General features: G+C 33.9%; 1 protein-coding gene across 6 annotated transcripts in view; it reads right to left on the bottom strand.

The window, feature by feature from the left end:
- LOC128243333 (protein-glutamine gamma-glutamyltransferase K-like) overlaps window positions 1-12,983 on the bottom strand; it is a 240,508-nt gene that overhangs the window by 26,232 nt on the left and 201,293 nt on the right. For all 6 annotated transcript variants that reach the window (XM_052961036.1, XM_052961034.1, XM_052961035.1 and 3 more), the window contains 3 exons: window positions 3,659-3,841; window positions 922-1,072; window positions 256-365 (listed from right to left, as the gene is read on the bottom strand). In XM_052961036.1, the coding sequence (XP_052816996.1) occupies window positions 256-365; window positions 922-1,072; window positions 3,659-3,841 (444 nt within the window). The remainder of the gene's footprint in view (window positions 1-255; window positions 366-921; window positions 1,073-3,658; window positions 3,842-12,983) is intronic.

Genomic DNA, 12,983 nt, shown 5'->3' with positions numbered 1-12,983 from the left:
CACTTCATCTTGTTATCAAAAAGTACTGCAACGAAAGTACACAAACTAAAAAATTCTTTTAAATGTAGAAAACTTAGCATCCTATAGTTTTTCTAGCATTCGGCAGCCAATACTTTGAATTAAAGAGATCATCGGAAGACATCTTACATCTGATGTTTTTTTTTATTATATAACGCATTACGCTATCTGATTAAGAAGTTCCCCCGGGTCTGCAAAGCCTGATACAATAATGTTGCGTATGTGCAATACGATTACCTGTGCACCAGGGATTAAAGAGGAGATATATGTCATCTGGCTGGGCATATCGGTACTTCTCTACCTCGCCTTGCTCGTTCCTGTGGGTTGTCTCAATGAACAAGTTGTACCTAACAATATATAATATGAAATGTATAGCAACAAACACTTTCGAATAACAGGGCATATTAGGTTTCAAGAACATTTGAAGTTCAACAAGGTATAACCAATGTTGATCTTTTACATTGTGAAAATTAATCCGAATGATTTCTTATTAAATGTACCATGAGCACCCAAAATTGACCCATGAAATGAAAGTTTCGAATTTTGAAACCCTTCCCACATTGCAAAGTGGTGAAAACGATTCCGCATATAAACTGCCATTAAGTAAATGGTCCGTTCTTGATGGTCCCATGAAGTTGGAAGTATTTAAGATTGCATGTTTGGGAGCGAGAATAAACGGTCTGTTCATTATAAACGTTCATAGGTAGGTGGTCAGCACCAATGGCTTCCGGCAAGGTGCCGATCTCGAGGTGAACAACATAGTCCTACATTCGGACAAGATGATAACGCATGGTTACATACTAAACTGTTAAAAAATGACAGCATGCAAGGTGCGGCCATTCAAGTGTGCGACATTGTCCTCCACTCGGACCAGCTGATTAGCCAATGCTACATTATGCCTACCTGCCTACGATGGCTTCAGGCGTGGTGCCGACCTTGAGGTGGACGACCTTATCCTCGACTCGGACCAGCTGATAAGCCCAGATCGGCTCACGGAGAGCAGGAATACGGCTAACGGTCACTACTGTTCCTTTGCTTTGCAGGGGCTGACGACCTTAAAAAATAAAAAAAGCAAGTGTTTTAAAAATGAAATATTTGTTTTCAATAGATGTATTCAACTTGAACCTAAAGTAAGCATTGGCAAAGCTTTCAACTGATGGTTTAAATCATATTAAAGCCGCAGAGCAAATTAATCCAATATAGGTACATATCTAAATGACCGGCAGTTAAACAATTAAGACGACTTTTAGCCATGTACATCCTCTTCATGGTTGAATCAATTTACCTGACAAATTGCACACGTACATATGAAAAGGTTATATATTAAAGTGACTCGCTCATGATTTGTATAATACACTTTTTTAATTACGAAATAAAGTGTAGCAAATAAGGAGTGTTAAAACAAAAATACCGAAAGCTGGAACCCTTCAGCAAATGTTGATATTTGCTCAAATATCGTCTTTGAAGACCACAATTTTCATTAAAATTAATTACGACTGTGGTGTTGCGTGATTGATTGATTGACATTATCACGTGATGTTTTCATTGTATCCTTAACAGGTCAACATATCCACTACTTTGGTTAAAGTCCAGGTGTGGACTAGCCGGCTGTTTTCTATTTTTTTTCTTGACAATACCGGCGTGGGCTCGAACCTCACTAAAACCAAAATACCTTTTTACGCTATAACTCTCTTTTTTCTGCAATTTCGATATCATAGAGTAAAATAATGATAAAATAAGTGTTTTCAGATGCATTACCGGGAAAACTTAATTTTGGCCCTAAAACATGAGCGAGTCACTTTAACACGATAGCCTTGTTTGCTTTTGTGTAACATAACATAATAAAATAACTTAAAGCTGCACTCTCACAGATTTACCGTTTTGACAACTTTTTTTATTTTTTGTCTTTGAATGAGCCAATTTCTGAGTAAATATCTGCAAACCAGTGATTTAAGACTGGTAACAAAAGATCAGATCGCAGATTTTCATATTTCCGTTCGAAAATGTATGTTTTATGGCTAAAAGTGTTACTTTAGCGTTTGCTACGTTTAAGAAAAATGCATAAAACATCAACTTTTGAACTTACATGTACATATGAAATTCTGCGATCTATTTTTTGTCAGCAGTCTTATATCACTGGTTTCCATGCACTTTCGCATAAATTGGCTCTATCAAAAACAAACAGTCAATAAAAAAAGTTGTCAAAACGTTCAATCTTTGAGAGTGCAGCTTTAAAGCTAAGATACATCAGCTTTAGTCGAGAAGATATGTACAACACTATTAAACCTTAATTAGACGTAAGTATTTTACCCGCATCTTTAATCTAAACTCTGATAATATAGGATCTTCCTGTAGGCATTTATTAACCGTTGTTATCAAGTATATCTATAAAAATACGTATACTTTGAAAGTTATGAAAATAAATTCTTGGAACAATCCACTTGTATTGTGCTTTTAAAAAGCGCGATAAGAACGATTTACACTTGGTATTTGTAACTTGAAAGTTTCTATGGCAACATATTTAAATGGATACACTTTCCTAACTCAAAAAATGATATAGCCGTAATTACGATTCTGTGGTATTTATATCATGAAGCATCACGTTGATTTCCCGTATTGCTTTGCAAACTAAAGGTCTCAAAGGATTTTACGGGTTGCGTAATGTTATTTATGAGTTCACTTATTTTTAAACGAAAATCACTGCAATTACTTCCAAGTATTTCATAGCATGTTATCTGACCCTAATTCTTGTCGACATTTTCATTGCCCTGTGATTGCACAACTTGAAAGGTAGTATAAGAGTGGCAAGGCAATTGAACTTTCAATAGCATAATCATTATTTCAGTTTTTTAAACGGCTTGCAGCTATTAAATATGGGAAATGTCCGTCAGTAGAATAGCAAAAGCTTTTAGCTGTTGTCAACACCATGTCAGTTCTTCAAAAGCAACCCAAGTCGCTTCTGTATTAAGATAGGGTGTCATAGGGTGTAACTTTTATATTCAATTAAAGGGTTTCAAATATGTTTTATCGTATTTTGTTTAACTACCCACATTCTCAATTATTACTCCGCCCCGTTATTTATCAGGTTTGGTAACATATTCATGTAGCGTAGCGTAGTTTATTAGATATCGAATTATAGTGTAGGTTTAACCTCAAACTAATACATCATTGTTATATATTAACCAATCAATTGATATCTACTTTCACTTTCAATTCGGCAATTTACCCCGTACTACGCCATTTTTATTTTATATAGTGCGCTATAAGTCCCATTTATGAAAATACTTGTTAAGACTACTGCAGTTAATTCATTTAACCCCTTTATTAGAACCTGTTCTCTTTGTATTGATATATTGTGTTATAGGTGTTTGTATGTCATGAGACATTTCAATTGTTTCAGTGTATTGTGTAATGATCGCGTCACTTGTTTACTTTACCTAAAATTGTGTGTAAGTATTTGTATATGTCCATGTTATATGATTTACTTAATTAAATATACAAGGTCAAAGGTGGCCCTGCAACAGGTGGAATGTTCAAGAATGCCATGCTCTTGTTCCAATTTCTTAAAATGGCATGGACATTTAATAACAACCTATGATATATAAATGAATAAATAAAGCACGGAGAAATCACATCCTACCTGTGACGAATTTAAGCGTGAGTTCATCATCCTGACACGAGAAGGGCCGGTCGAATGTAATGCTCATGTCAAACTGGTGGCCCCTCCTGATAATAAGGTTCGGGATCTCATAGTCACTCGTCCGGTGCGCCGTCCGGTTCTTCATCCGAAAGAAGTCAACAGACCGCGGCTTCAGCTGACCATCTGGAAATAAAAGATACGTATCAATAAATACGTGGTAATAATACCTTAATTTTATTCCATATGCAAAAACATCCCATACCCTATCGGTAAATACCAATACTGTCAAAATACGGATATTACCGATGTTTAAGCGTATGCATCCATTCGGAACTCCTCGGCCATTTTTATCGAAAACAACCTCGGATGTATGACGGTACACCAGTGGAAGTAGTTCGTAAAATGTAGTGTTTCTAAGCTTGTATTTATTGATCTAAGTTTAAATTGAAGGCAAGTGAAGTGTATTATTGCAAACATAAGTAAGATTCCCAAGAGTTTAGTCATTAAGTTTAACTGCTAAATTAAATTACTACGCGATCTACTTGCAGCGGACTTAAAATGTACCGATTTTTGACAATGTAAAGCGTCCGTATACATCCGATAAAAATTGCCGAGGAGCTCCGAATGAGTATGCATCAATTTCGATATCCTATATAAAGTTCCTGTAACGAATAATGAATAATTTTGTGAAATAAATGAAGAAGACCAACAGACTGTAAGAAAAGCGTGCGATTCAACGGGGTATGACACTATTAAATTCTAAACATGGACTTTTTATTGTCATCAAGTAATAACACTTGTGCATTAAATCATGAAGGACAGGAATATGAGTATGACTTATTGTTCGGTCTGAGGTGAAATATCAAAGTCATTGTATGACCAAACCGATAAGAACGACGATTTCAGACAAAGGCATTATAACCAATACGCATATAGTTTAACTGATCTTTTCTTTTAAGTTATGTTGATTAACACTGATGTTCTGCCGTTGCTTTAAACTGTTGTCATTGATGACATTCTTCTGAAAAATAATTTTAGCCATCACAAAGAATTGTTTCTGTTTAATAATCTTTCCAAGATCGCTGATAGTATGATAGAAATACTGTCGACTTTCGGAAAATACTGAACTTTCTCAAATTGACAAGTTTACTGTCACCACTTCAGTCATCTATTTATATATGATTTGCAGTGGTTTCAACCAGGGAGAGTTGGCTTAGTGTTAAGTCTAAAATAAAATACCTTCAAACGGGACCCTTCTAATGTCTAAACGTCTAAACGGGTTTGTCAAAATACTTGTTTTTTTGAAAATTATTTGAATTGTATTTATATAAGAATTAGATGCTTGAAATGTACACATAATATGCTTTAACCCAGAATCTCACTCGGAACAACTGGCTGAAGATGGCGTCAAAAGAGTGTATGTGAAGGTTTTGCCATATAAAATATCGTTACAGAATTTGTCCACGTACAAATATTTGGACTAACTTAGTGTCCAGCTCCTAATTAAATAACCAACGAGAACTTGTTCTCAATGTGCCTTGGTGTGCGGATGTGATTTTAGTTGGTGGTCATGAAGCCTGACAATTTGGATTGCTCCGGGTTCTCCGGTTTCCTCCGCAAAAACATGACCACACTTTCGCAAAACATTGTGCCAACAATATTGTGGCACAAGATTGTTTTGTTGTTGGCATTTGCATGGCCGTAACTATTTTGATAGTCAAAGTCGAAATTTTACTCATTTGGTGTTTGTTTATGCATTCATCAGAATCGATCTTCATAATATTAATGAACAGAATATTTGAAATATCCTCGATAGGCCGTCACAAAAAAAATCAAACACCAAGTATATGCTGCCCTTTACTTCTGAGACTAGTTTAACAAACGTTAGCCCTGGTGCAAAAATAGACTGACTGAAACAAACTCTATAAAAGTATTTTTGGTACATTTGTCATGAATAGACTCTTACTTCTGTGGTGTTTGTTTTTGCATTCGTTAGAATCGATCTACGTAAAATCAATACAGAATCGGTCATTGGCCGATACATAAATTCAAACACAAAAAAAGAAAATAAATGCTTTTTGACCATAAACTTGTCCTTGGTCAATGTCCTGGTCCGTTTTCATTAAGCATTTTATACTTTAATTCCGTAACTACTTTTCGATTTCTAAACATTTTAGGATTCAAATTCAAATATATAAGTGTTTTTTTAGATAAGAGAAAGTTTTGTCAATGAAAACAAAGTACATGTACTTCAAAAATACATTTAGTTTTAGTATCACCAGTATGACCAGTAAAACCTAAATTAGCTAGTAAACTACTTCAGATGCTTGAAGCCTACCGGTCCTGTACTACAACTGGGAAATCTCAAATCCATGTTGCGATGAATCCTATATACACACTTAGATTACGTGAAAGGTAATTTATTTCCGGAAGGAAATGAAGATGTGAAACAAATTGCATGTACGATGTTTTGTTCATTTCCTTAACATAAACTTTATATATTCAATGACCTTAGAGGCGGCGCACTTAAGTACCGATTTGGGTGTGCAAACCATTGCCCATAGGAACCACAAACAGGTTCAAACGTGGTATGGTAAACCAATTGCCTATCTATAGCCTTAATATGGTGAATTATGGTGTTATGTTGCATATTTATTTTTACCATTTTGACATAAAAAGTTTATATATTATACATTTAAGGGCCCGCTAGTGGAAACAAAATTCAGCTTTATATTTAAAAAATCTTTCAGCATATTCAACCTTTCATTTAATCTTGCACTCCTATCTATTTTGATTTCTTTTATATAAGTTGTGTCAAAGTCCGGAATATTGAACATAATATTTAAAATGTCACGCATTCCTCAGACACAATTAGATGAGAGATTATTCACTCGCAGCACATTCTAAATTTCAATGTTGAAATTAAGTACCAAACGTATTCTTTTTAACTTTTTCATCACATTTTTTCTTTTTATATAAAACAATGCGCATCAAACTGATAATAATTCCGCGTTGTTTTTATTAAAATATGCACCTGCTAAATTATACTGTAATTATTAATGACATCGTATTCAAAGTTATACAACCCGATACATAATAAAACAATGAATACCTCTGAGAAAAGCCCAGCAGTCAAATAATAGTGTATGAAAGCAAATGTTCAAACATTCAGCTTCAAGATCAAGAAAATGTTTGAAAAATAGGATAACCGGTAATAAACGGTAAGTTGTTAAATTTCCAAATATATGTTTTTTTAAATTTATTAAACATTTCTTTAATTTTTAAACATCTTTTTGCCAACATGTACTGGTTCAAAGTGAAGTGTTCTGTTTTGATCAAGGCAAGTTACTACAAAGGAATTTAAAAGTAGTTCTGAAAGTTGATATTTTATGCTGGTTTTCCGCCATCGAGCGGTCAGAGAAACAGCAGTTTCAAACAACCTCAAACTCGCCGCAACATGTAACAATAAACGCAAACTTGAAAATATAAACATAACCGGAGTCATCTTCAACATCAAGAAGAAAATAAATGCTAAGTTACCATATACTTGTTCTCGGCCAATGTCCTGGTCCGGTTTTTATAAAGAAGCATACGGAAATTCCTAACTGCTTTTGATATCTTAACATTTTCGGATTCAAATTCAAAAAATACATATTAAGTGTGTGGTTTTTAATAATAAAAAATAATTTTCAATAAAGTCAATGAAAATAAATTATTTCAAAAGAACACTTTAGTGTTTGTACAATAATTATGATCCGTACGCTACTCAAATAAGATAGCAAATTTCTAAAGATGCTTGAAACATACCGGCCCTGAACTACAACTTGGAGGTCTCAAAACCGTATTGCGATGAATCTTATACACACACGTAAAAAACTCGAAAGGTAAATTCTTTCCGCCGGAAGGAAATGAGGATGTGAAACAAATTGCAGATACGACGTCTTGTTCATATCCTTAACATTAACTTTGTATATTCAATGATACGCGTGCTATAAATCATAGATCAATGCACACTAGTTTTCCAATAACAAAGTCTAGTATCAGATGAGGACTTAATTCATGTTATCGTTTCTAATGAGCGCTTCTATCCATTAAAAACATGCACTAAACGAAAGAATATTGTTGCATATTTTGTTGTTCAAAGCTGTTGATACGAGAAAAATTTCTCAAATCAACATAAGAAACAATTTGGGTTCTCTTTCACCGTCCCTTGTGTGAAGCTATTCTTGTTTGGTGCGATGTAAAAGGTACTTCAAGCTGTTGAAACGTCGAGACCTGATAGCGTTTTCAAAAGTCTTAAAAATGAACTTTACCTGAAGTTGATTTCAAGGTCAGAGCTTTACTTAACTATATATAACACTCAAAAACGCTGTTTCCTGTGATGGGCATGTATATGTAACCATCACTAATAGCATTGTTAATTTAGAAAAAAAAATAACAGAAGAGAGCAACTCCTTACTCTACATAAACTCACAGTTTATATGCGATTTTCATACACTGGAAAAATATGTAATTTGGACTTTAATAAATATTTATGGGGAAATAACAAGTCGTTAGAAAGGCACAAATCGTTCGTTGCAAATAGAAATATCTTCTGAATGTAAAGCAGGCGCGACCTTAGAGGCGGCGCACAGTTGGGGTGTGCGTTCCCTCGCCCACAATAATCGAAAACGGGTTCAAACGTGGAAAGGCGAGCTTTTTGGGTATCTTAAGTCCTAAATATCATGGTGAATACTGGTTTGATGTTGCATTTTTATTTTATTTCTATTATTTAGCTATGGAAAGCTCATATAGACATTTAAGGACCCGCTAGTCGAAATGAAAATTAGTGTTTATGTTAAAAATCTATCAGCATATTCAACCCATTTTTTATTCTTCTTCTCTTTTGTTTGAAAAATAAAAATTAGTTTTGTCCAAGTCCGGAATATTGAACATAATAAAATAAAACTTTCATGCATTACTCGGACGCAATGAGATGAGATATTATTCACTACCATTCTCGTAGCAATGTGACATTACAAATTTCTATGTGCAAATGAAGTGCCAAACGTATTTTTTTTTGTCTTTTTAATTTCATCGTATATTTCCTTTTTATATCAAACAATACGTTTCATACTGAGTATAATTCCATTGTGTTTCTATTTAGATATGCATCAACTTAAACATTCTCTTAACAATAATGACATAGCATTCAAAGATATACAACCCGAAACATAATAACAGAATGGAAACTACTGGGACAAGCCAAGCAGTAAATATATTAAAAGCCTGTATATAGGCACAAGGTTAAGATCAAATAAATATTAAATAGGAGACACACAACGTCATCAAATAGCAAAGACAGACTGCACATGCATGAAAATACATTTATTAATACATGTCGGTTTACCGCCTTGGAGGGGCCAGCTTAACAGCAGTTCCCTTTGGATTCAAATACAAAAATAAACGCAAACTTTAGCATACACACCTCAACGGAGCCATCTTCAACATGTTTGAATGAAGTAAAATCATTTTCAAATCAGTTTTAAAAAGCTAGCTTCTAGTGCTCAACGACCTGAAACTGATATCACTTGTACACAATGCAATTTACCCGAACCGAAGCAACAGTGCCAACCACTTAACGTTACGATACAGTCATACAAGGGCAAATATCCAACATAGCTTGTCAACGATAATTTAGTTTTAAAAATGTGTTCTTACAGTTCAGTAATGATTGTATTGTTATACAAAGTAATGACAACAGTGAAAGTATACGTCTGAGCAAGTGAGAATAAAGAAATTAATATAAATTAAAACACTTCAGCCAAACAAACCTGAACTTTGCAACTAATCAATCCAAATTAGTGGGTCCATACATAATTGAATATATTAAATGCTCAAACACTTTCGTGAACTCGTTTGTAAAACAAAGAATAAAACTGGTTTCGAGAAATTGAACTTTAGGCAACCTCTTCTCTATAGTTTCACCATCTCTAAATGATACAGCTGCATATAATCAGAATGTGAAACAAACTAAACTAAATAGAAAAACACATTAATAGAAAACTGTGTATATAACGTCCGCGTATATCAAACGCAATAGTATTTTTTCAGTTCTCCAACATGAAATAATCCGTTTGTTCAAACGATAGTGGACATATCTCCTATAAGTATTTACAGACATCGAACAAGCATGATATGATAGGGACTATCGTGCTAGAAGGCTTTTTTGACGTCTAGTTCAGTGTTTAAACCCGTATTCGTCGACACTGCGAAGCGGTTGACATAAATGCATGCTTATACACGGAACGAGTCGTGATACAGGTCGTAAGACAAGTGCCGAATCGTAATATTCCTTTAATTATATGTACCCTTTGATCGTAACCGTGTTTAAACATACTGCTTTTAGTTTTATTTAAAGAAACTGCACTCAGATTTTCCCCAAGATTTCCCGGAACGTTCATTTCGGAAATGACGTCATAAAACAATCGCATTAATAATGCAGTTCATGTTCTTAACTATAAATCAGCAATTGAATCAAGTCGAAACAACACATAATATTAAGGAATTATGGAAAGTCCCTGTAAAAAATATGTTATTGAATATAATGTAAAAAATGTAGAAATAATTCAATAAACGTTTTTGTGTAAAAGGTAGCATTCAACACATTACAGTATGCTGATACTGATTTAGAAAAGAACAATAGCGGAAAACGGATATTTTAATACGGCGTGCAAGTTAACTTACCTGTTACAGGAACCGAGTTACTTATACTCCTACTTTTATCCTGTCTTTTGAACGCTTTTTTCATGTTTAAACTTTGAGTCTTACAATTCATGAGAAGAACGATTGAAACAACGATTGAAACAACGATTTGAACTGGAGCACAACATTGAACTTCTTACGTTCACAATGGCTAAGACATTCCACAAGTAACGGGCATTGAGATTATGCCAAGAGGAGTAGCCTGCTCATCTCAGAGAATAAAGAAGTAAAATATATCAGCTGCTATCTCTTACCTTTCAACCTGCCAAAAAGTAAAATCATTGTTTACATCGTCACCATAATTTACCTTTTTCAATGGCGCCTCGTACCAGACATCGATCGGACGAAGAAAAAATGTTCAGGAAAGTAAGTTACATGCACAGACAGATATCCAGAGAAAAAAATGATTTGTTCGAATTAACACGGCATTTTGTGGGAATAAAACAACGACTATTATTTGATGGATTTGTTCAAGAGTTCTTTCGAAATTGTTACCAAGCAATTGCTTGTTTAAATTTGCCACATATAGAATTAATACTAACTGTGTTACAGACGGTAAGCAATTTCGTTATAATAATAATACTAATAATAATAATAATAATAATAATAATAATAATAATAATAATAATAATAATAATAATAATTTTTTTTATAATAATAACAATACAACTTCTACTACTACTACTACTACTACTACTACTACTACTACTACTACTACTACTACTACTACTACTACTACTACTAATAATAATAATAATAATAATAATGATAATGATAATAATAATGATAATAATATTTATACAGTTAACATACATTGCAACAACAAATGACGAATAACTTACTGATGTAATTACGAATGTGTGCCCTTTTTTCTTTCTGATAATTTACTAAATGCATTATTATATGTTTGTATAATCATATTTTTTTAAAGCCATTACCAAGGAAGTGTTCCATTTTTGACAGACGGTACACCAACGCCGTCATTAAATCTTTTTTATTGCCTATGTTTTAGCAAAACTAATGGACACCAACAACCTATTTATTGATTACAATATGTACGTCAAGGGAGTTTACTGCGCTTGAAATTAAAAAGAAACGAGATTCAAAATGTGAATCACAGAGTGATTCTTCTTTTCGCCATGAAAACATGCAACAAACGTGTTTCTTTACAACATTTTCTTACCACGTAATTTTAAAAGAATTTCAGATGACAAAGCGAGATATCCATGAAATGTAAGCAATATATGACATTAGTCAGTGCTATCTTTTTGATTAAGATTACAGCAGCAAAAAAATGATTAACTCCGTCATAGAATTGATTGTCAGTCATGTTTAGAAACATGTTTTAAGTTCATTCTAGTCACCTTATTAAAACATTAAGATTAAAGTTTCTATGCAAGCGATCACTGAACATAATTATTAGCCTACCTTTGTTCGACCCTGTTTGCATTATAGAGTTTCTTCTTAACCGAATAAATGTTAAACAAATTAATTGTTCATTCTGTATCATTGCTGAAGATTAAACGCGGTTAAACTCGGCTGTTACTTGTTGTGGTGCTCTTATTACCGGAGAGTGTATCATTATGGATGTTTGGCGTACGGCGCCGATAATAAATATACATTATTGGCGATCTGGATGATAATTGTTTCCCTATGGTGTTACGATGTTAGGAATATTCCTGTTGAATACTTATATATCAAGAACTGACAAATCTTTACGACATAATCAAATCGTGCTCGCTCCAGCTTTATTTCTCGTTATGCAATAGCCAGTAGCTGATAATCTCTCGAGAAGTTTAGAGAGTGCTTTGGTTTTTCGGACTATGTTTTCATAATAATATTATCAATCTTTAACAATACTTAAATTTAAACAAAATGTACATTCAATAAATAGATAAAATGTTAATGGTAAATGTGATGCTTGTGAAAGAAAAAAAAAAGATTTTTGTCCCTGTTAATCGATTGAGATTCAACATTTGAACTTGACTTAAATGCAAGGAGATATATCAATACATATTTAGAGCTTGCTTGTGTAATGAGATATTACAGAGTATTACTGTGCAGTAACAGTCACTTTTTCATTAATGCCAGTTTGGAGGCTTTAGCCGACGCAGAATTTCTATCACACACACACTTACATAATTAAAGAGGAAGTCCAAACATCGGAATAGTACACAACATTTCGGCCATGCTGGACTTCGTCAGAGCAAAACAACCAACAGGAAATTCAATGTTATCCCACAATACATCCTCGTCATTATATAGATCGCAATATGCGGCCAACGGTAGCTGTGTGAAGTTAGCTAAACATACGACATTGGACATTGGACATTCAAAATCGAATGTTGTGCTGGCACGACATTGGACATTGGACATTCAAAAGTGAAAGTCGTGCTAGCTCGACATTGGACATTGGACATTCAAAATCGAATGTTGTGCTGGCACGACATTGGAAATTGGACATTCAAAAGTGAAAGTCGTGCTAGCACGACATTGGACATTCAAAATCGAATGTTGTGCTGGCACGACATTGGACATTCAAAAGTGAAAGTCGTGCTAGCACGACATTGGACATTGGACA

This window comes from Mya arenaria, chromosome 8, assembly GCF_026914265.1.
Source record: "Mya arenaria isolate MELC-2E11 chromosome 8, ASM2691426v1".
In the NCBI taxonomy this organism is placed as follows: domain Eukaryota; kingdom Metazoa; phylum Mollusca; class Bivalvia; order Myida; family Myidae; genus Mya; species Mya arenaria.
The sequence above is the reverse complement of the archived record's forward strand: the minus strand, read 5'-3'. Positions and strand labels throughout refer to the sequence as shown.